General features: G+C 39.4%; 1 protein-coding gene and 1 long non-coding RNA gene across 16 annotated transcripts in view; both read left to right on the forward strand.

Annotated features, from left to right (window-relative positions):
- Positions 1-18,362, forward strand: part of grin1a (glutamate receptor, ionotropic, N-methyl D-aspartate 1a) — a 34,105-nt gene extending 15,743 nt beyond the window's left edge. The window contains exons 8-23 of one of the 14 annotated variants that reach the window (XM_026928966.3): positions 61-205; positions 1,021-1,107; positions 1,333-1,468; positions 2,371-2,498; positions 2,656-2,820; positions 3,169-3,287; positions 3,643-3,755; positions 4,392-4,540; positions 5,061-5,218; positions 5,633-5,794; positions 6,054-6,163; positions 6,416-6,561; positions 6,817-6,873; positions 10,241-10,267; positions 11,755-11,865; positions 15,918-18,362. In XM_026928966.3, the coding sequence (XP_026784767.1) occupies positions 61-205; positions 1,021-1,107; positions 1,333-1,468; positions 2,371-2,498; positions 2,656-2,820; positions 3,169-3,287; positions 3,643-3,755; positions 4,392-4,540; positions 5,061-5,218; positions 5,633-5,794; positions 6,054-6,163; positions 6,416-6,561; positions 6,817-6,873; positions 10,241-10,267; positions 11,755-11,865; positions 15,918-15,983 (1,879 nt within the window). In that variant the 3' untranslated portion in view covers positions 15,984-18,362. Of the gene's footprint in view, positions 1-60; positions 206-1,020; positions 1,108-1,332; positions 1,469-2,370; positions 2,499-2,655; positions 2,821-3,168; positions 3,288-3,642; positions 3,756-4,391; positions 4,541-5,060; positions 5,219-5,632; positions 5,795-6,053; positions 6,164-6,415; positions 6,562-6,816; positions 6,874-10,240; positions 10,268-11,754; positions 11,866-15,914 lie in introns of all 14 variants that reach the window. The other 13 variants (XM_026928965.3, XM_026928968.3, XM_026928967.3 and 10 more) reach the window with 13 other exon arrangements.
- A 907-nt stretch (positions 18,363-19,269) lies between these two features.
- LOC113535439 (uncharacterized) lies at positions 19,270-23,720 on the forward strand. Of its 2 annotated transcripts, XR_008303740.1 has the most exons (3): positions 19,270-19,506; positions 19,594-19,674; positions 22,253-23,720. It is a non-coding gene; the product is annotated as an uncharacterized LOC113535439 (long non-coding RNA). The 2 variants fall into 2 exon arrangements; XR_008303739.1 differs by lacking the exon at positions 19,594-19,674.
- The last annotated feature ends 1,162 nt before the right edge of the window (positions 23,721-24,882 follow it).

Consider the following 24,882-nt stretch of genomic DNA (forward strand, 5'->3'; position numbering starts at 1 on the left):
CTGTGCATGTGGATGAGAGAGAAAAGCTTCTCATCTCCCTCGTGTCTCTCTGTACTGCAGGGTTCTAATGTCATCCAAATACCCAGAAGGCCTGACAGGACGAGTGGAGTTTAATGATGATGGGGACAGGAAGTACGCTCATTACAGCATCCTTAACTACCAGAAGAGCAGGCTGATTCAAGTCGGCATTTATAATGGAACTCAGGTGTGCGGCTTTTTTTAGTCAGATAATATTAACAACATTAAAAGCACGTTTCTGCAATTGCGGTGCCATTTAGCCCTTGTAATTCTAAAAATTCAACTTTGTAAAATTATAATTCAACATAGAATCTAAGAAAACATGCATTCAACTATTAATATAATGTGTTAACCCATCTCAGGCAACAATCTCATGCAATCTCAATTTGTGTAAGAGGGTTATACTTTCGAAGTGACCTCATTAGACAATATCACAAATTTATAAATAAAATAAAATAAAATAAAGGAAAAAGAATGAGAGAACTTTAATTTTCTTCTTCCCATGATCTTTGGGAAATTTGGATGATCAGCACTTTACTTCCTGCTGAACATGTGACTTGAGGAATATTCCATATGTTTCATAGGGCTGAAAGTGCTCAAGTTCAAGTGAACATGAACTATGTAAAATGTATATTTTTCATGACATATAATGGTCAAGTCCTGGATAAGCATGTTTCAAGCATGAGATGTTAAATGGATTCACACAATAGTGCAAAAATAGTATGTTTTCAGAAGCATCTAATGATTAGATTTCGAGGTAAAGTGTAGTTATAGTGAACTGGGACAAATGCTGTAGATTTTGTAGGTCGTATTAATCTTTTATGTCATTTATCTGAAATATGAACTTCTTGTCCAGTAGGTTGTTGTGAAGGACACTTTACCTTTACTTCACATACAGATTTGTAAATATGTGGGACACAAATGACACCCCAATCATAAAAATCACCCAAAAGATCTACATCTAGGTCACCTGGAGCTTATTTTAGCCTGCTATTCCCTCAGGTGGTGCTAAATAAGCAGAGGAAGATCATCTGGCCTGGAGGAGATACAGACAGACCGAAAGGTTTCCAGATGTCCACATGGCTAAAAGTACAGTATCATTTAAACAACACATATCTTATTTCTGAGATAGTATATCCAACTTGCGAACTAGAAAAATGTATGATGAATAGTAAAGGACACCATGAAATTTTTCAAAAAATACTTTTTAATAAGAGCAGTCATGGTTTTTGCAACGTGTTGATACAAAATATTTTCAGTGCTGTGGTATAGATCCTCGAGATGATTCAACACACAATTCCTGATTTATTACAGATAGTCACGATACATCAGGAGCCTTTCGTGTATGTGAAGCCGACCTTGCAGGATGGGACCTGCAAGGAAGAGTACACACCAAATGGAGTTTTAATTAAAAAGGTGATCTGCACTGGACCAAATGAGACCATCCCAGGTAACACAACAGGGGTGTTTATGATATGAGATGTATACATATATAAAGAGTAGGTATTTACAGTATATATGTATGTGATGAGCTGTGTGTGCAAGCAAGATGACAACAGTGTGCACGTGTTAGTGTGGTTGTGTGTGTGTGTGTGTGTGTGTGTGGGTTAAGCAGTTATGTGTGAAGGAACGTGCATGTGGCTTTGTATTTGCAAACTAATTATGCTTCCTATGCAAACTACACAGGTTTATGTCATGTGCGTATGTCATGAATGTCATTGTGTGTTTTTATTTGTGTGATTTATGGACTCTTTATGATTCATCTTATGTAAGTTACAAATAATGTGCTACATATACTGTAGTTGGTATGAGTGCAATGAGATTTTTTTGGCACAATGAGATGTGCCAATTCATGCAAATTTTACAAAGCTGCTTTTATACAACAGTACTGATTAATTCTGAACAGAAAGTGTTGGTTAATTTTCTATCAGGGCAGCTCTGTTTATATGAATGCGCTCGGTCTAATGCGTTAGCGTCTCTATAGCGACAACTTACGCAGAGTACTTGTATGATGGACAGTCCAGAATAATCTAAGGCTAATAAAGTCTAAGGGTTTTGTTTAACACAGAAAAAAATATAATCATTGATATAAAGTTTTCAGCAAATGGATGTTTGTTTAACATTTATGGAAGGAGTCTCCAGTGTCAGTGCTTTGTAATAGGTGGTAAGTTTTCCACCACTGGAGAGTCTTCAGGATAGATTGGTTTCTCGGTAACATGCCAAGTTGTGGTTTTTTTTTGTATTTTTTTTTTTTAATCTTATTAACTTCAAGCAAGTAAAATGAGAGGCTAGTGAGGTGGTTAGTGATGTGTTCTTTCAGACGGCTTGATTTTTCACATGGTTTGGTTGCAGGACGCCCAACAGTACCTCAATGCTGTTATGGATTCTGCATTGACCTACTGATCAAACTGGCCATGACTATGAACTTTACTTATGAGGTCCATCTGGTGGCTGATGGGAAATTTGGAACACAGGAGAGAGTGAGTTTGGATTTCAATAGATTCTTTTCATGCAATGAATTATCCTTGTTTATTGTAGTATTGATAGTGTTATACCTGACAATTTACGCATACTAAAAAGGAATTTCAGAAGTGGTATAATTATTATTATTTTTTTACTATTTTTTCTTGGCCGCAGGTGAACAACAGCAACAAGAAAGAGTGGAACGGCATGATGGGAGAGCTCCTGGGTGGTCTCGCGGATATGATCGTGGCTCCGCTAACGATAAACAATGAACGAGCTCAGTACATTGAATTCTCCAAACCGTTCAAATATCAGGGGCTCACCATCCTTGTGAAAAAGGTACACCTGCTCCTCCCTGGGTGGGGACATGAAATATGTATTAGCATTTCACAGCTAGTAAGTCTGTGAAAGAGCACAGTGGCTGTCACTATTACATGGAGGATTAGCCATTAAAAAGATTAAAGACTCATACCTTTAATCTGTGTATTCTTTTGCTGTCTGGCTATAGAAATTCTTGCTGCATGAAATATTTTATATATTTGTGTATATACAGTTACTATTATAATAGAATTATTTACTTGCTATGGATCAGTTCTAAATGCTTACAGTATTTCCCAAGCTTTTGTAGGATCCATTAGATTCAGTACAGATGGTAAGAAATGTGAGACACGTCGCTGTGTGTTACAGGAAATCCCGCGTAGTACGCTGGACTCGTTCATGCAGCCGTTCCAGAGCACGCTGTGGCTGCTGGTGGGTCTGTCGGTGCATGTGGTGGCGGTGATGCTTTACCTACTAGACCGGTTCAGGTACACACTGGTGTTGGTGCGACTTGCTATGTCTTCCATGTGGCGCGTCTCTGAGATTTTTTTTCGTGTGTCCTGGGCATGTTTCTTTTATCGGAGGAAAAGGGGCATCACTGTTGCTGTCGGCTTGGAGGTGGGGAAATGTGGGCTGGTTGTGCTGTGTGAGATCAATCTTGTCCCCTGTTCTCTTTTTCTGTCTTCACAGCTTGCTTGCTCGTTCATGATGTCTATATTTGGACTTGTTCTTGTATTCAGATGTTGTCATTTTCGTTGTCTTTGTTGGGGACCTAGGAATGTCAAAATCTGTCAAAAACTTGTGCAGTTCACTCTTATTCATCCTCTACCTGCTTGGTTTCAGCCCATTTGGAAGGTTTAAAGTAAACAGTGAAGAAGAAGAAGAAGATGCCCTCACCTTATCCTCGGCTATGTGGTTCTCCTGGGGAGTGTTGCTGAACTCTGGAATTGGAGAAGGTTACACTGACAGTTTGTTTTCTGCTCACATCACAAAATGCCAGGCTAAAGGCCAGTCTATGAATAATTAGACAGCAAATGCAGCACACTGGTTTTGAAATCAACCCATGACCATGAGGTTAAATTATAGGATACCAGCTTTAATTTGAAGCTATATGGATCTTTATCTATTAATCATATATTTTTACATACTTTATTGGCCCAAATGTAATTGGCTGCTTAGTAGTTTCTCAGCCAGATGAGTGCCATTGCATAATTATTGTGTACAGAAGAGTGCGTAAGAAAGGTTGAAAGTTAATTCTAGATGTGGCATTTGCAACTGTAGTCTCCCAGCAGAACACTATTAAGACAGAATAAATCCATCAGAAACATTAGCTACAGTGGATTTCGTAGGGATACAATTGCAAAAAAAAAGCCTGCAGAGTTCCAGGAACAATATTACGGGTAGATGAGTCTAACCTTTTCTAGTTAACATATCTTGCATAAAGATGTTAAATAAATGGATTAGTAGGCCATAACTTTTTAGCATAATTTTAGCTAACTCTCACTAGCTTTTAGTTTTTATTAGTATTATTTTTTAACATTTTTGGGAGATCTTTGATCCTAACATTTTGTTGGTTTTGTATCATTGTACAGGTGCCCCGCGTAGCTTCTCAGCGAGAATCCTAGGCATGGTGTGGGCCGGCTTTGCTATGATCATTGTAGCATCCTACACTGCCAACCTGGCTGCCTTCTTGGTGCTGGACCGGCCTGAGGAGCGCATCACCGGCATCAATGACCCGAGGGTAAGATCCTTGTCATTTTGTCATATTTTATCACATTTTTAGAATCTAATGGAGAAAACCTGAGTGCTGCTCAATAGTTTGCAGAGGAATTGAAATAACTAATTGGATCAATGATTCATTCATTCATCTTCAGTAACTACTTAATCCTGGTCAGGGCTGTGGAGGATCTGGAGTCTATCCCACGAACACTGAGCATGAGGCAGGAATACACCTTGGTTAGGAAACCGGTCCATCACACATACATTCAAACACTCATTCACACCTATGAGCAATTTAGTGTAGTCTTGCATGTTTTTGGGAGGTGGGAGAAAACCAGAGAACCTGGAGGAAACCCAGATAGACAACATGCGAAACTCCATACAGACAGGAACCTGAGGTCAGGATCGAAACCAAGGATTGTGGACCTGTGGGGTGGCACTGTGGCACCCTCGATGACCAATCTTTCTAATATATCTACTTTATTTCATAAGAAGAAACCCATGCTTATGACAATTGGCTTTTTGGCTTTATCTCTTGGCAGTTGAGAAACCCATCAGACAAGTTTATCTACGCCACAGTGAAGCAGAGTTCGGTGGATATCTACTTCCGGCGTCAAGTCGAGCTGAGCACCATGTATCGTCACATGGAGAAGCACAACTACGAGAGCGCCGCTGAGGCCATCCAGGCTGTCAGGGACAAGTGAGTCACCACTGCAACGACTGCGGCAGGTCTGCTCGTGTGTTTACTCAAGGAATCATGGGCCTCAGGTGTTTTCAGGTGTCAGGCTGAGTTGAGAACCCATAGCAGGTCTACCTATGTCTCTCTCACTCACATAAGACTTAATGTTGAGCTTAGGAACACCTTTTTCAGGTTTCCAGCAAAATCGTCTCTGAGGGAATCCAATGAGGGACAAAGGTCCACTGGTCCGGCATTGGATTTCCTTTGCCTATGAGATGACGGTTTGTAGTTCTGGTAACATTTAAAGACACACACAAGTGGGTGGAGCAGAGGTGAGAAGGAGAGTGGCGTAAGTGTGTTATTACTCACTGTACTGTTGCACCATACCCCCCCAAAACCCATCCTTCCCTTCCTACCCTTCCCTCCCCCCCACAGCAAGCTGCATGCTTTCATCTGGGACTCTGCGGTGCTGGAGTTTGAAGCCTCGCAGAAGTGCGACCTGGTGACCACGGGAGAGCTGTTTTTCCGTTCGGGCTTTGGCATAGGCATGCGCAAGGACAGCCCCTGGAAACAGAATGTGTCCCTGGCTATTCTCAGGTCTGTCCCAGCCGAAGCATCAATACTGTACGCTCCTGTATCTTTTAGTTCGGTCTTGTTTTCACAGATATCATCATCGGAGATATTGTTCTTACTCATCTCTCTCTGTGTCTCCCCTCTCCCGACCCCTGCTCTGCTGTCTGTGTGTCTGTGTATATATGTGCATTTTGGTGCAGTCTTTTGGGAATTAACACAACCATCTGCCAAATGTTGTATAATAATAATTGACTTTCCCCCCCCCTTCCTCGACTTCCTGCAGTTCCCATGAGAATGGCTTCATGGAGGACCTGGATAAAACCTGGGTGAGATACCAGGAGTGTGACTCAAGGAGCAATGCCCCAGCCACACTCACCTTTGAAAACATGGCAGGTATGGTTTGCACTCAGTTGCAGATAATCTAAAAGAGATTGGACAAAAACTGCAGCGGTAAGGTCCTGTAGCCCTTTTTTGTCCAATGCCTTTTTTTTTCTTTAGTTCTCTTTCCTTACTCATCCATGTTAGCCTCACTAGTTAGGCACCATTTGAAACTCAGTTTAAGGAGTTGGTCCCAAGTCTCCATTTGTGAGATTGACATTTCCTAAAGGTACCTTGTGTTAATATCTCTATCTCTCGCTCTACCAGGGGTCTTTATGCTGGTAGCTGGTGGCATTGCGGCAGGGATCTTCCTCATCTTTATTGAGATTGCATACAAGCGACACAAAGACGCCCGCAGGAAGCAGATGCAGCTAGCCTTTGCGGCCGTCAACGTCTGGAGAAAGAACCTTCAGGTAAGACCGCAACTCCACCACCATCCAAAAGATCATAAGATCACTGCCCATAACTTCAACTTCAATCAGCCTGGGTGTAACTTTTCAGTAAAACCCTTCCTAGCTGGAGGATGGGTTGGAGATCAACGATCTCTGGCTTTACTATTGCTCAATTCTTGGCCTCTAAGATGCCAACCAAGGAAACAATCCTCAGGGTTGGTCTGGGAAGTACCTGGCTAGTCCAACCAGACCCCTGTCTCTTGTCTGTCCCAACAGGACAATAAGGAGAGTTCTGTGAGTCAAGTTGTGGGCGCAGCTGGGACTCCGTCTTTAGTACGTAAAGCAAGCTAATTCATTCCACTCTCTTCATCTTCGCTGAGCTTTTCTTTTGATTTGTAGGCACATAAGAACATCCTAAAACTAAGCTGCAAAACTATGTTTTGAACTAGATGAATGCTCTAAAGTACCCCTGAACTGAAAAAAGTGATTTTTAAAAAAAAAAAAAAGATTAACTCTTTTGGATAGCTGGCTCCAAATGTATAGATTGCTGCTGTGGTCCACATCCTATTGGTAACAGTAATAAATTCACACTTTTTTCATTTAACACTAAGAGTACTTTGTCTCACAGGACTCCCTATCTTCTAGAGATTGTGAGTTCAAATCCCAACAATACTTCAGCCATCCATGGCTGGCAGTCCAGGAGAGCAAAACAGGCAGTGCTCTGGTCTGGGTGGGAGGGATGGCGTTACTCTATCCTCTGTCAATCAGCGAAACACTAGGTAATCGTAGGAGTCTATGAGCTCATGTATGCAGAAGACGGTAGATAGCACTTTCCTCTGAGTGTATTACACTGCCCTGTGATGTAGAATAAACAGCAGTTTGAAAAAATGTGATGGCTTTATGTGTTTCGTGCTTACATTTACATTTATGGCATTTGGCAGACGCCCTTATCCAGAGCAACTTACAAAAGTGCTTTGAAGTCTATCAAAAATACATTCTGATATTGGCTCACTATTGGCTCGTGCTAGCCTTTACCCTTCCCGGTTTGTAGCTATCATGTGATGGGAAGAGTTAGTGTGTGGACATTTTAAAAAAACAGACATTTTTAATACTACCCTGCATGCTATGCTAGCAAATTTGGCTAACGTTAATGATAAACAGAATTGCATGTGTTATTGTATATTTTGACAGGTTTGGTTACAGTTAAAGAAATCACTGAGAGTAATGAGAAATCTCTGATACTAAAATCCCATTTGTATCTATCCATGACAAAGCTAGTTTACTAGCATTTACTAGCCAGCTAGCATAGGTTAAATAAATCCTGTAGTATATGACAATGCAAATCAAGATACAGATACTGAAATCCTATTTTTTTAATCTCTGACAAATGCAAACTAGCTTACTAGAAATTAGTTAACCGTCTAACTATTCAGGATGGCTGGAGGACATGGAGGATATGTTCCTGGGAAATCTTTAGAATTTTTTATGGCATTACATGTTCAAAATGATATGTTCAGGGGTACTTTAATCTTTTGCTTTCAAAGCGTAGCATAATTGTGAATTCTGTGGAGGTGTTTTACAAAGCTAGCCCAAAGAGAATAGCCAAACAGAGTGGAGACAGAATGTGAATGGAGTCCTAAGCAGTGCCAATAACCTTTACATTAGCCCAGCCTCTTCATCTCAACTCTGCAATTCTGCTCTAGAAGAGAAGGGGCAGACAATTGCATAGTCTGAGAATATACACTGCATTGATATCTGGAAATAAAGTGTGGAGATCTATCAAGAAATGCTTTAGGCTTTGCTAGTCAAGCAAAACCAACTCAATCTTATTCACTACCCATTCTTGCTCAGCCTCTTGATTTGCCCTTGTGCCCCATGGCTTTGGCTGTGAAGTGTCACAAGGCCTCCCCTGTGGGTTTAGGGAGGGAGGGTGAGTGAATGAGGAAAAGGCACAAGGCTTCTAGGAGACTGTGATGTGTGCGTGGAGGTGGGCCAGCCTCACGCTGGTGCTTTGTACACACTGACAAAAGGTCAGTGCCGCTGCTGTCGAATTGACAGCGGTGCCACATAAAGGTAAGATCACAGTCTCGTGTCTGTGTCTGCAAATCGATGTCCAGAAACCATCTGCCATACGTTACACACGCAAGCACACACATAATCACACATGCACACAAATACTCCATCTATGTATGACTGTTTTGTGTGGATTTGTGTTGGTGCACACAGATGACGTTGGTATATTGGTTCCTGCTAAGAAAGAGAAAATTATAGCTTGTGGTAATGGGAAATAGGTTCAAAGTGTTACTACTGGATTTGCAGTTGTAATTGGACTATAATAGCAGTCTTGAGATTTTGTTTATACTTCTTTATTCTTAGCAGGATTCCACACGTTCCTCTGAACCTAGCATATGTGAGAGCTTTGAGAGCTTATGTATGTCAGTTGATTCTCGTATATATGTATGTATGTTATGCGTGTGTCTAAACACATCTAAAAACAAAAACTTCCACCTATACATACGGCACCATGATTTGGTTAGCTTGTGTGTGTAACAGGTGTGTCGCACTTTTGAATAATCTGCCCAAATCTTCATTACGTGTTTCAGTTTTTTCAGCTACAGGTAGAATAACGATCCAGTTTGCAATCTGCACATGTTATTCCAAAGTGCACCACCTGACCGTAAACTAGGATGACAAAACAAACAAATCACACTGATGTTAGCTAATAAATTGAAATGCAAACTAAGTAATGTGCACTGTTGAGCTGTACATGTTGTCTCAATGTGGCGATGCTCTTTGCGGGTCTACGCATGTCAGTGTACAGCTACGACTCCCTCCTGCTCATCCCTATACGCTAAAGAAACTGGAAAAAAATGTTAACTCAAATATCCGGGTTCCTATTTCATTTAGGAATTATGTTTATTAATTTCTTTTTATATGATCATTATCTAATGCATTTTATCTGAATAAGCACAGCGTAGTTGCCATGCATCACTAGCCTCTTGTTCATTCAATGCTACTTCATTTCAGTTACATTCAACCTCTGAGTCCTTAAAGGGACAGATTATATCTAGTATTGGATTAAAATTGATTTGCACAGGAAATAAGAAATGCATTTAGTGCAATTTAGTACAACACTAGATATGATCTATATTCTTGTGCTACCTTTAAGTGACGGAGGTATTGAGTTGTGTTTGAAATCAGTGAAATTAAGTGTCAGGTGATATTAGGGGTCATTAAGGATATGAAAGAATGCTCCAGAAGTCTAGTGTTGATATGCTTTTGTGACATAATTCGCTTTTCTTGTTCACTGCCAAATCCTGCATGTGATAGAAATTCACACCACACTTATAAAAAGAAATGAAGCCTATTTTTTTTCCATCTTGTGTGTGGGGTGAATTTCCGTTATACCTGAAAGAAGGTATAATGTTTCAAAATGGTATTTATATATATTTACTCATGTTATATCTTCTGCTGCCCTGGCATTTTATTGATTGCATTTTATTATTGCCCGCCCCCAAAAGTTGTGTTTTATTGTGATTTCCTGTGATATTAAGAGTTGCTTGGCTTCATCGGTGGCATTATTTTCTTCAGCAAGCTCATTTTTGCTCCCTCTGCTTTTGCTTATGGATCTTAAAGTCTTACTGATCTTTAAGTGGATAAATATTCATTTTATTTTTTTCTTTTCTCCTCCTCTATGCAGCCCTCTTCCTCTGTAGAGACTCAGGATGTAAGAATACCTTAAATATGAGCTTTTCTCACACTAACACACTCAGTCTTGTGCTGTATCCTCGTGGCATAATGTAGAGGCCAGAGAGTAGCCGTGGGGCACTTGGATGGATGCTGGGAGGGAGGGAGGGATGGGACCAAACGTAGAGTGTAACTATATTTTAAACCTGGACCTTATGGTTGATGGATGAATATCTGTGGAATCTGACCATGACTGTGGTACAAGTGCACAGAAGTCTATGGTGGTACACATGTAAAGGACCCTTACTTGCAAAAGGAGGGTGGAAATTTTCACAAATGCTTACTTCTCAAACCATATCACTGATTATCACAGACCTAGGACCATGTTTCTAGGTGGAGCCATCACACCTAACAAGTGGTCGTACCTCTTTAAAAGCTGTACCTCTAGCTTTCAGTTCTAAACGGAGCCCTCTTAAGAACACACACTACCTGTTTCCTATATGTGGAGAAAGTATTCAGTTTCCTCAATATCTTTAATACACGTGTGGTGGTCTGGGAAAACCGGTCAGATGTCACTGTGGATGAATTCAGCCAAAAATGATGAAAAATTGGGTATTTGTGCCAGTAAAATACATTTCATGGAAACAAAAATATGGAAATGTTTTTATTTAGGCGACTTTTCAATCATGCTTTAGCTACCCAGCTGCAAATAAGGAACAAACACAGAGATAAAAATGACCCGTCTGCCTAAACATGTCTAAAACTTAAACATGCTAGTCCTGTTTGATTTTCTCACATTTCAGTGATTTGATCAAATTATTGGATAGCTATATGCCATAGCAAAGCAAAACCTACTCAATTCCGTTTGTAACGTCATATCATCGTCAAAACACAGAAGAGTGCTTACATACTCTGGCAGAAAAGTAAAATGTTTAAATGACCAAAAGACAAGAAATTTAGCCAAAAGAACAGAAGCGGGTGAATGCATCAGTGATTATTTCGCCATCGATGGACAGATATCAGTCGAGTGAAGAGACGATTTGTGTTTAAATGCCACAAGCGACTTTTACCTCAGGTGATGATGTGGATGACGCTGATAATCAAAGTGAGAACTTGTTTCCAACTGTAAACTTAAAATTTCTTTAAAATTTGGCAGCAATGTTGTTTTTCCGTCAGTAGATTAGGTTGTAAATGTAGAGGTAGGTGGGGCGTCTTTCAGTGGAACTGGAAAGAAATCTTCAAACTGAATTTCCTTTTCACTTTTGTGCGTTAGCAGAATTTAAAATGCTACAACTTTACTTGTGCTCAGGAAAGCCTGTAATTTTCAGAAATACACAGTATAGAGTAGAAAATATTCCAATCTGACATTGTGAAAGGTTTTCCCAAGTCTCCATACAAATAGTTTGGGGTAAGATTGTTTGTGGGGAGGGTTGGGGGTGGAAGAGGTTTTGGTTATAATGCCAGGCTGAAACGGTATCACTCAGCCAGAGAACATGAATAATTATTCTACGTATATATTTATTTTAGGATAGGAAAAGTGGTAGAGCAGAGCCCGACCCCAAAAAGAAACCCTCTTTTAGGTCCATCAGTACCACCCTGGCCTCCAGCATCAAGAGACGTAGGTCCTCCAAAGACACGGTAAGGAGATTAAGGAATGGCATCTCCTGCTCTTAGTCTCTTTCTCTCTCTCTCTCTCTCTCTCTCTCTCCTTCTTTCTCTTTAAGGCTCTCCTTCTCTCTGTCTCTCTTCCTATTTTCCTGTCTTAAATGCCATCTCATGTCCGATCCAAGAGAGTCCCATTCCACTCCGGCCACGTGTCTGTCAGTCAGCCATTTGGTCCACATCCTGAGCTCATCTGTCAGTTAGGACTCGCCCCAAAGAGGACAGCAGGGATAATTTAGGGCTTACAGGACACAGCAAGAAAAAGGTGCAATTTGGAGGGTCACCATGTAGAAGGGGTGTGATCCAAGAGGAGGGGGGCAACGCAAAGCACCTGGTTCATTTGGGCTGCTTCTCTCCGGTGTTGCTAGTCCTGGATGTGGTGTGTCAGTGGTGTTTGTACATTTCTGTGTGTGCGTGTGTGTATTCTTATCATGTTCCTGTATTTGCTTGATATGACTGAAGTGAATATGCTGCATTATGTGTTCCCCAGCGGCATGCTTCAGTGTTGTGTGTGTATCACTCAGACTAACCTTTTTTTTCTTATTTAAACAGCACATCATCTCTTTCAAGGCATGGAATATCAGGCTACTAATGCTAATGCATTTTGTTTTTCTAGAGATCTTCCATAAAGCTGTGCTTAATAATCCCATAAGCTAAAGTTAGGATATGAATAATGCATCAATAAGGATGATAAGGCTTAATTCTCCTTGGTTTGTTTTAGGCCAGACTCTGCATTTCTTTTTTTGACATCCTTTCAATTAAGCAACTGGATAAACTGGAGTTCCCAGAGTTCCACTCTCCTCACATAATCAATACTAACAAATTTGTCTTAAATTCTTAGAAATTCATAAAGAGGCTTTAAAAATGCTAACAGCTGTTCTGCTGTTAAAAAAAAAAACAGGAGGGGAGACGCACACTACATTTTCCAGGAAGGATATTCACATACAAAGAAGAGCAGAAATGGACAAAAATGTTGTTTTGTGTGGGTTTATTTCTAGTTTTGTTCATAGAACGGCCTTCGCTGATGATCACACTTCTAGGAAATATAATTCTTCAAAAGTTGTTCCAGAGCTAATCCAATTTTATCTGTTTTTTTAGTCACAATTAACATATTTTCTGTAATATGTCCCTTATCTTAGGTATATCTACTAATTTTTGTTTGTTATATCCGTAAACAAACTGTATTGGTTTGATTGTGTATGTGCATGCGTGTGTGTGAGCCTTAGGATAAATAAATCTAGATAAAGGGTTTAATGTGTCTTGATTAAAAAAATCCAGAAAGGAGAGAAGCAACGAAACCATCCTGTCGGTCACTAATTTTCTTTTATATCAGTGTTTAATTTCTCTCGATGGATATATATGGATTTATGAGTGTTGATGTCCCCTACATACATGCCACACAGCTCCTCTCGTCCTCTGAAAGCATGCGACGTGTCTGTCAAAGAAACAGAGTGTGTCGTGGTAGTAATAGAAGTAGTAGAAGTAGTTGCATCTTTTTCCCCCGTGGTTGTGATGGTGGTAGTCGTAGTAGCATTATGTCTCTGTCTCTCTTGTTGATCCACTGTCTCTCATCAGGGGGCGCTGTGGGCTTTGATACGCAGTGCCAACAGCGAGCCTCCTCAGAGAACACAACGGGCACATGTATTCACAGGGGGGCCAGAGGCACTGCCATGACGCGATGCCAAGGCTGCGAAAAACAAACCCTCTCTACAGTGTCATCAGCAATATTGCTGGATTAAAAAAAAATAAATAAAAGATCCAGCAGTGTTTTGATGATTCCAAGTTTTTACTAGTGTTGCTTTATGTTTTGTTCCTTGAAAGGTGAATGTAGTGCAAGCTAAACTATGCCATAGTGCACAAATTTCTAACCCTGGTCCTGGAGAACCATCTATCCTGTATATCTTAGTGTTTTCCCTGCTCTTAGACACTTGATGCAGCCCGTCTTGAGTTGAACTGGTGTGTTAGAGCAGGGAAAATGCTAAAACGTGCAGGACAGAGGGTTCTCCAGGACCTGTGGTGTAGTCCATAGTCTAGTGTGCACTGAAATAGCAAAATAGATTATATAGATGTGAGAGCTGTATAAGTATTAGTTCCCCATCTCTGCAGATGCTTTGATTCATGAGAAATAAATTTCAAAATTCAGAAAATTTTGAAATTTGGAATTTTTGTGAAGACGGTATTTTTGGATACATGTGTCCATGGTTCTTTCCATTAAATTTTTTTTTTAAATAATTAAATCTGAATCGAATTCCTGGCATTATGCCTACTGTATGCACACTTAATCGTTCTCATTCAGCATGTGAACGTGTGTTAATTCAGTTTTGACTGATTTTAGTAATTACAGTTATTCTACCTTCTTCAATTTTCACAAAAAAAAAAGTCAAATGCTTGAGCTATGCTCCATTTTGCAATGGCAGGGTATATTGTTTACTTCAGGCATATTATTTAGGACATTGAGTTTTTGTCCTGCCCATTGTAACATGGCAGCAATCATTATATGCAACAAACAGATAAAATACAGTGACATAGCAGAAAGGTATCTGCATGGCGTGGGGTGGTTTTCTAACCCAGCACTGCAGATATCAACCAGAGCAAAAAGTGCACTTTTTCTCTCTCCGCACCCACTCTAGATAAAATTTACCATTGGGGGAAGCAAGAGCTCCAGTTCTGCTGCATTTTTTTTTAACCTTTTACCTGTTACAGATATTCTAAGATACTCAAAAACAGTATAGCGTAGACATGCAGTATAGCGTAGACATGCAGTATAGCGTAGACATGTCAGTACCTGCATACCTTACATGCATAGATAAATGTTGAATATCTGGAAACAATTGACTGTCTGAAATGATTTGCATGTTTGTTAAGTTGGAAGGGGTTGACTTATGATACGTGCAGAAAGAAACATGCACTGGAGACCATGTTTCCCCTTTTGTGTAAGACTGAATGCCTCCTCAGACAGTTACAGAAAAGAGAAATCAAAACACACATTATGGACAAGCCAAAATGGTGCGTTCCCAAACACGAAGCAGCAAATGTGATGCAGTGGATATCCAGGACATACACCCAGTGTCCACTTTACCAAGGAAACCAACCTCATTTTTATACCACAGCACTGATGAATTCTCGATTCTGATTCTGACTGTAATTCACAGCTTCTGATTCTGACTGTAATTCACAGCTTCTGATTCCGACTGTAATTGAATGGTGGAGGTTCCACATAAATGGATTAAGAAAAACCGTGTGTAACTGTGTAACTATTTTAGATAAGGACATTTCTTTAACATTTTTGGAAAGAGGGCTTTGTAACAGTCAGAGGTAAAGCTGTAATTTGTTTTCAGCATGGGAAAACTTTGTATTTAGCAGTTTTTCTGTAACTTGACAAGCTGCATTTTTGTGTCTAATTAACTTCAAGAACAAGAAAGAAGAGGCTGGTGAGGGGAGGACTAGTTACAGCTAAACATAAGTGAAACAACAACTAACACAACATGAAACGTTACTATAAATCGACAAAATGTGTAAGGTCATTCTTCTAAAAAGCTGTAGGCAAATTGCTGTGGTATTTGAGGAAGAAAACACTTTAGCATGTGCTGCTATTGGAAAATAATCAACATCGGGCTGGTAGCAGTAACTCTGCTTTGCGTCAGGCCGCATCGCACCACTCCTTCGTTGATTCTTTTACTATAACCGCATGCCCCCAAGTGTTTTATTCCTTATGTAGCCCATCTATTGCTACACGCAATGTGACAGCCCCCTCTGCCACATCCATCAATGGAAAAAAGATCACCATATAACCTGATAAAGTGGCAACCAAGTGTATATCCTGGAGGATTTCTAAAAGATTTATCAGAGATGACATCAGAGTCAAGTCTATTTTTGATTAACCCAATTCTGAACTGCCTTAGGAGGTAACGTTGAAGGCACGTCCCTTCTGTGTTGGTGAAAAGGGTTACAGTCGCACTAATTACCTGTGTCCTGTGTGTTTTCTGCTTCTATCTCTCTTTCTCGTTCTTTCTTTCTCTTCGCAGCAGTACCCACCCACAGACATCACGGGCCAGCTCAACCTGTCCGACCCGTCTGTCAGCACCGTGGTGTGAGACAGAGAAAGAGGGAACGGGGTTTATTCATTTCGTAAAGCCAGACATGGGGTGGGGGGAATCGGTGTTCACCCAGGAATTTCCCTTGTCCCGAGTCGCTTACAAGCTTCTGCACCTTTATGAGGAGAAGAGAGCGGCGCTGATCTTCTACAGTGAACATTTTTGGAGATTGGCATAGCGCTACATCGCAATGGACTTCTTATAACGTGCAAACACACACACACACACACACACCACACACTCAGTTATAGTCTTCACGAGTTGGCATTCTAAAAAGGACACATGATAAGGTCTCATTTAATCTAGCAATGATTTGTTTAACAATCTTTTGAGTATTTTTGTATAGGTTGGTATAGTGAATCCTCTTGCGTCCATTAAGTGCTGTATGTATATTTTATCTCTCAGAAAAAGAAACAAAGCAATCAGAGTAATTATTATTACTATGTTTGTGCAGACCTCATATGTTTATAAACCTAACTGTACTGAATTTCAGGACATTTCTGCTGATCTGCCTTTAACAGTATCAATTGCTTTCTCTTCTTTAATTGTTGTCTATTCTGTAAGTAAGAATGGTGTACGAGAGAGCATGCAAATACTATCTGAGTAAAAATTAGCTACATTTAGTGCATTGTCAATAGTGTTAATACTTGAAATACTATTTCTAATGATATAACAATACTGTATATGGCACTTTATGATGATATAAGACCTTATTTTATGACCAAGTGTGCAGTTCTTGGTTTTGTACTCAATACCTGTTTGTATACCTTCAAAAGCCATGTGCTCTTTAGCAGTGAGCCATCTGCATGTTTAAATGCATGTGAAACTTCTTAGCCATGTCACAAAAGAAAGCGCTCCCCTTTCCTTCTTCCCGCAATACCAGTGTTTTGCATATTATGATGCTCAAAGAGTATTATGTACATACTGTATCAGGAGTGGCTTAAGAGAATTAAGACTCTAACTACTTAAGACTTTGCTCTGTAGAAAAACCTCTTTCTCTGTCTGTCTGGTTGAAGTTCTCTCACTCTTTCTCATCTCCAGTCTCTGTAAGGGGTGCATCAAACTGCCAAGTTTTTTCATCCAACCATCACTTGGGGTCTCACGCAAAACCGTCTCTTGTGAGGCCTTTTACGCGAGGAAACCCCAAGTGAGTTGCTTTGTATTTGACTTTGGTGCTGCATTTTTGTACACACCTACTGGTTAGATGCAAAAAACAGGCCGTTTCCCATGTTCTGGGGTTGAGAAACATCTGCTCTGTTGGTCTGGAGTGACCTCTGTCCTCTCGCTGAGGAATTTTGAACCAGTAATGTGAATTATGTGAAACGCAAATATGCTTGTTCACACAAGTGCAGGTGGACAAATGATTTGAAAATTCTTCCTTAAAGATAAAACGAATGCGAAATATATGAAATTGTGGATTGTCATGACTGTAATTAAACTTTTTTTTTTTTGTTAGCTTGTTAGTTTTTTTGTTCCTAAAATGGCTATTTTGGATAAGAAATATTTGCCTTTTGATGTTACACGTGACAAACATAAGGACTGATTATCAGTTTTAACCCCATCGTCTCTGATGGATGAGTGCATGCATGTTTACTTTCATGTTAATCTATCTCAGTCCATAGTTTGCGTACCTGTAACACACTATTATATCTGCTTTCAGGTCTAATGGAGTGTACATACATTTTGCAGTAGGCTGTATTTTGGCTTTCTGGAGACCTTGTTAAGGATGTGTTCAGTTTCCAGACAGCCTCTGATATTCTGTGAATCATACAGATGATTAATTCACACACAAAGACATAAGCTTTAACACATGTTCATATACAAACTCTCACATTAGACCTATTTAAATAAGGATTGCTTTGTGTTTGCTTTTGAGTTAAAGCAAACATTTTGTTTGTACTTAGATTACAATTCAAATCAGATTTCTCTGTGCAAATTAAAATATGTGCAGATGATAAACAATGGCGAATGTGTGTTTAATTTAATGTGCATTACTTTTAATTACTATTTATAATGTATGTAAGGCAGAGACGTTAAAGGGAAAAATCCACCCTGAATGAACTGCACATTAATGTTTATAATTAATATGTGATCTTCAGTGATATCCAGGATTTATTTTGAAATGAAGTCCTTCTTTCATTGACATGTTGGTCTGTTTTCACTTTGTTTTCTGCATTATTCACAATGTTGTTCAATTACCTGCTGATATTGGCAGCAGTGGGATTTTAGCCCTCACTTCATCTCTACCTAAACAGAGCGATGCAGCGGCGCTTTAGGCTTTTAGTCTGTCCAGCTCTCTCACCACCTCATCTGTACACTCTGCTCAAACAGATCAGCTTCCAAAGCTTGAATTTTCATGCAAAGACTGTCGTTAATACCATCACGCTTGTCAGATGTTATATTAAATTGTTATAGTTATAGTAAATATATAGTATAGTATAGTAAATCATTACCTGTCATGTTGATGGACAGGGTTGTAAAAATTCCATAATAGTCTATTTTAATCAGTCATTTTTTTTCAATTGCCAGTTGAACAATTGTATAGAATACAGAGGGGATTTCTGCCAGTAATTTGCTGCTAGATTGGTTTTGATTTTCGATGTCTGTGGTGGAAGAAGAATGGCTAGCCCAAATGCCTTATTCTGTATCCATCGAAATGACGGATGACCCTCAGAATTTTCCGTCAATGATTTTTAAAATTTGGTAAATTTGTGGGAATCGGTTAACGTGACCCCTGTTGCTTGTATATCGCTAACCACCTGAGCCAAATCTCTGCTGTAACTCAGCATCGTATAGAGTCCAGTGTTTACTGTCTCCACTACTTCTACATTGGATTTCTCTTAAATATAACGTTTTATGTCACTGGAAAATAGTGAGTGAGGAAAAAAAAGCTCTTGGCCTGACACTATGTTTAAGATCACTGCATTTTTTTCTTCTTTTAAATACCACTGTAACTGTGTTTGCAATGTCCCGCTGTGACATCATCACGACACAAACGCTAACTTCTCACAGGAACAATGAAGATACAGTAGCTACTGACTAACAAATCAGCACCAGAATCACTAAATACACCACAGATATTTCAATAAACATGTTTAATGTGTTTCAGGGTGCAGTTTTCCTTTAAGCTTATGCCTTATGCTGAGCATGTACACAGTAGGGAGACTTCTGGGATTTACTTATGTGTGTAGGAAGCACCTGCTCTGGTCTCTACCCAATTAACATGAATACAAAGTACAGTATGTTTGCACAGACTCTCTCTCTCTCTCTCTCCCCCACAACACACACACACACACACACACACTTTTAAGGGCGGTGTCCACGCCTCTAACTCATACAGCAACCGAAAAAACCCAACACAACAGCAGCAACCCTCACAACGAAGTAAGTCTGCTAGAGTAAAAGGCGGATATTTTCCATTTCCATTTCCATCTCTCTCTCTCTCTCTCTTTCTCTCTCTGTGGACACACACCTGAAATAAACTTTATTCCAGAGCGAATTATGAGGAACTAGAAGAGACCAGGTAAACCCTTTTTCCACTTTCAGTGAGATTTTATACACCTTAGTTTGCATTTATGTTGTGATTTATAGCACCGCAGTTTGTTTACAGCAGCCATTAAAAAGCGGAAACAGGAAAAGCGGAAATTGACAACAGTCTGGAATCTTCTATTGCTTTCTAGTAGTTGATAAGGTATGTCAGCTATGAAAGAACTAAACAATAACACAGTGTGTGCTTTAAAATGTCTCATGTTGAAAATTAATTGACAAGAACTAACGTTTCATTGGGTCAAATGACAGATAAAACACTTTATGTTTTAACTTTTAGCAAATATGCTATGTTGAGGATATACTGAATGAAGAAGTTGTTAGCCCTGAAATGTTAGCCCTGCTGTTCTATGGAGTAAGTCATGTTAGATGACTAAATGAACACCAAAACGACTTTTCCACTATAACACTTTATATGCTTGAATTAAATTTGATCTTATAACTAATATAGTAGAGATTATCTCCACCTCATTTTGTCCTGAAGGCAAAATAAAAGTGGAAATGAGTAGACTAAGTGGTAATTAGGAACATGTGATGCTTCCATCAGTACTGTTTGTATTGTGTGTCATGGTGATAAGTAAAAAAAAAAGGGGGGGCATTTTAAAATTGATTGTACTTATTTATTTATTTATTTAATATTTATTTATGAATCATGAATAAATTCCATGGGACCATAGGACGACTATTTATAAGTACACACTTATATAAAATGTCCTTCTGTTGTCACTGAGTTGTTCTGTGCAGAATCCTACAACCGAGTGTTTCCGTATCAGAAAGAATTCCAATCTACATCCGTTTTAATAAGCTAACAACCCGTAAATATACAAAGAACCGCTTAAGGAACCCTTGAAGAACCATTTTCGATCTGTGTAGTGTGCTGTGAACAGAGCATAATGGTTAATTGAACACAATGACGTACACTCTTTACATGCAGTAGTAGTAACTTAATTTTTTTACGTAGTGCTAAATAAAACCCGAAGTGTTTAAAATAAAATATGACCGCATTCACCTCTATACAGTTAAGATAATACAGATGTGTAATTGAACAAGGTGGGGTTTTGTTGCTGTGCATTGCATGTAATGGTGTTTTGCAAGCTTCTGTTTTCCAGCGTAGTGTAGGAGTTAGGAGTTCAGCAATAAAAATGACCAAATTCTAAGTAATTCTGACTCAGTGGAAGTGCACAGGTCAAGAAAATGAACACAGCATGACAGTAAATAACAAGAGAGAAAACAAACTGCCGAGGCTTATGGTCGGAGAGAATTAATTTCACATCATTTTGGGGTGGTTTGCCCAAAATGTTTGGGAAACCCTGTCTTAAAGACTCTTGATTTAATACACTTAAAGGCCAGAAGTATGTGAACACCTGACCATCACATCCATATGTGAGTCTTCTCCACACTGTTGATACAAAGAAGCACACAATTGTCTAGAATGTCTTTGTACACTTTAACATTAAGATTTCCCTTAACTGGGACTAAGGGGCCTAACCCAAGTCTGTTCCAGCATGACAGTGCCTCTGTGCACAAAGCAAACTCCATGAAGAATGTTGTAGTGGATGAAGTCGAGTGTCCTGCACAGAGCCCTGACCTCAACCCCACTGAACACCCTTGGAAAGAACTGGAATGCCGGCTGCACCCCAGACCTCCTCACACAACATCAGTGCCTGACCTCATTATGCCTGAATAGGCACTAATCCCCACAGCCATGCTCCAAAATCTAGTGGAAAGCCTTCCCATAAGAGTGCAGGCTGTTATAGCAGCTCCATTATTAATGCCCATGGTTTTGGAATGAATGCGATATTCAAGAAGCATATAGGAGTGTGATGGTCAGGTGTCCACATACTTTTTGGCTATATAGTGCATAGTCTGCAGTGTTTAACACGTCTACAAGAGCACAAATTTAACTTCTGACAAATCATTTATCCAGATAGGTGAGGTAATGATGGGGTCGTGTGTGGATAAAGATTAAACCCACAATGGTCAGAATTCCTTAATTCCTTCTTTCACACAACTATAATTGTAGAGTCCAGAGGATCAACCTTTAGATATGTTAAATTATTGGCTGAGGTGTGTTACTGTAAACCGATAGAATGACGCATGGAAAATCCTATTATAGGAAAATAACCAACAACTAGAAAAGGAGTGACTGTTCCAACCCCAAAGGTTATTGTACTATAACAGAAAAAAGTGTTTTATTCCTCTTATATCACAGCAATTTGCCAACAATTAGAATTTTTTATTTATTTGAGAATAACATGCCGTACTTGTTATCTGTTTATAGTTACATTTAAATGTTAATGTCTGTGAAACAAGTTAGTTCCTGTTTTTCTCTGTGTTGAAGTTAAGAAAACAAAAAAATGTAGATTGTTAGAGTTACTGAGACCCTCAGAGTCTTCCATACTGAAATCTTTTCTGTGTCGGAAAATGTACTGACTGTTACAAAGAGCTAACACTGGAGACTCCTTCTAAAAATGCTAAATGTCTCCTCAGAGGAAACTTACTATGTATTAACAATTATATACTTTTTAAAAAATCGGTTTATATAAAGTGTCCCTGTGTAAGATGTTACTATAGAAACAACAATGTATTGAGCACATTAATATAAACCTGTGGTTTGCTGTTATAAAAAATTAATCAACACCTTCTGACCAATCAGAATCGAGAATAAATCAGCGCTGTGGTATATGTTGTGATGTAATTTAAAAAATGGTGTGTGTTCTCAGGTTGAGAGATCTCCAGGTCAACCTCCATTTGATTGCTGGTAGGATGGGAGAAAATGATCAATGGCTGCCGAAGCCTGTCTCATCTCCCCACACCAGCTGGCTGAAAGAGTGTCTGCGGAATTATCTGGGGCCTCGGCGTGGTGTGGAACATGAAGTTCACACTGATCACGCAACGCACCATTCCTTTTGTTCCAGAAAGCTTTTAATTGTGGCTTTTCTTGCCATGTTGGCTCTGGCTGTCATGGGGCTTCTGCTGTTCTGGAACTACCAGTGCATCTTTGTGTGGCACCTGTGCTATGAAGACGAGGAAGTCTCCAGCAACTCTGCATTTGGAGATGAATGAAGGGAACTGCGAGGGAAGAAAATGTATCTTAAGAACACATGGATTGTACAGTAAACACACAAATGTCTTAACTTAATGAAAATGTAGTGATGCATGGAAGTCTTGTCAGGGATTTTGCACCATTGATGCATTAATGCTGCTGCTTACTTTTTGTTTTTGAAAACTTTGAAGCATAGTTGTGCAATACAGCCTTGTGATTCAATGTGTCTCTTTATAATGACAATAATTCACTCAGTGTAGTTACTGTGGTCACAGTTTAGCCTTGCATTTATTGTAACCTCTCAGGTTTGCCTGCATTGTGTGCCTTGGATTAAAGTTTGTGAGATACAGACTGGAGATAAGTTAAAGGAATAACCAAAATAAAGTGTCGTCCTAAGATAGTGAGCCACCACAAGCCACCAGAACAGATTCAGTGTGTGCCTTGGCATTGATCCTACAAGTCTCTGGAACTGTACTGGAGCAATGAACGCTGTCCTTCCCAAAGATTTTTGTGTTTTGATGATGGTGCTGGAGAGTGCTGTGTAGTGACTGATCTGATCTGGTGACTGTGAAGGCCATAGCATATAATTTTCATTATTTTCATCTTCATCTAAGTGCCTAGATGGGATGGGGGCGGAGTCATACTTTAAGAGACCACGCCCATCAGTTTAGAAACATTTCTTCATAAGTTAAACCTGATAAGTCAGAAGAACTTTTGAGGGATTTGTGACGATGCTTCTAAACGGGACAACTGCCTCCAAACTATGACAGCAAAATAAATAAATGCCCCCCACAGTGTTACAGAACTACTGTTTTTTCCTTTCACTTGTCACCTGTCTGTGTGTGTGTGTGTGTGTTTATTTAAAGCTCTAGGAAACTGTATATAAAGCTTCGATAAAAAAATAATTAATTTCCAAATCATACACAGCACACACTGTACCATTGTACTGTTAAGTCTGTAATGGCTATATTGCAAGCACTGCCTTTTAATGATTTCATTGGATCAATGGATTGAACTGCTGCCTAATAGCAACTTCTGTGCTCCACAAGAGGGAGGTGATGACCACAAGAAAAGCATGTGAACTCTCTGTATTTCTGAATGTGATCTTGTTCAATAATACATGAATAAATATCATATTTTAAATAGCCAAACCAAAATTGTGAATTCTTTCATAGTTCATCAGTTTTGAATTTTAGAGGTAAAGGCAGGATATAGACAGCCATGAAAACAGGAAATCACAACACAAAAAGCACAGAAGAGTACTCCCCAGGTGAAAAGTAGAAAAGAAATTCCATTCAGTCTTATTCGGCCCGTGTCGCAGCCTGTGGGAAGTCTTGCTTGAGGTCTGTACACAGTTAAATGGACCTGTGGAGGCTAAATGGCTCATGCTTGGAATGGAAACTGCACTATTCAAGGGAATCTGTCTTTGTCAGTTTTGCTTTGGAGCAGAAGCAGTTGAAATCAAGACGCTTGAATACACCGAGCAGGGGAGCTTGGCTCACACACCAGCACACCCTGTGCCAAACAAGAACAGCTTAGACCTTGGATTCAACCCAACCACATCAATTCACTCTTTAAAACACTGGAGGTATTTCAATGGATGGCTAATCCAGGGGCTTTTTTTACAGCCTGTTCCATGACTCTGCAAGATTATTAAACAGTATCTGATCACATTGACATTTCAAATTCTAGCAAATTTTGTGAAAAAGTTAAAAAAAAATACATGATATTAATCTGCATAAGTGTCTTCTTTTGATCATTTCTAACCTCTAACCTGAAAAGTTAAAAAAAAAAAAAAAAAAAAGTTGGAGGTTGGCTTTAAATGGGAATGCCACACATATCATCTCTCATTCAGAGGGCGGGGCTTATTTCATTCCCATGCTGTTGCTTTCTTTTACAGGCACTGAATACCACAAAAACTCGTTTTTGAGGTTTGTTGGTGGCCTGTAAAAGAAACTAGAGACATAATATTACATAACTTAATAAAACCTCTTGCAAAATGATGCACATGTTTTTATTCATTTCACTTTAATAGTTTTGTAGAGTTTTTTTTATTTTCCTGAATGCAACATGCAAAACACAGAAGTATGCTTCAGCATTAGCCCTGTTTAGACTGGATTAGTTTTACATGTAATTATTACCACTGCATCACTGTGATCTTACTGTGTGTGTAAAAACACTTATAATGCTTCAGTGAGCTTTTATTGTTAAATTCTTTTCAGAGCTCCATTGCCTCACATTTGAACACATGCAGAGTGAAAAAAACAAAGATGACAGAACACCACCTGTGTTATAGAACAGGAACGA

This window comes from Pangasianodon hypophthalmus, chromosome 15 (genome assembly GCF_027358585.1).
Source record: "Pangasianodon hypophthalmus isolate fPanHyp1 chromosome 15, fPanHyp1.pri, whole genome shotgun sequence".
Lineage (NCBI taxonomy): Eukaryota > Metazoa > Chordata > Actinopteri > Siluriformes > Pangasiidae > Pangasianodon > Pangasianodon hypophthalmus.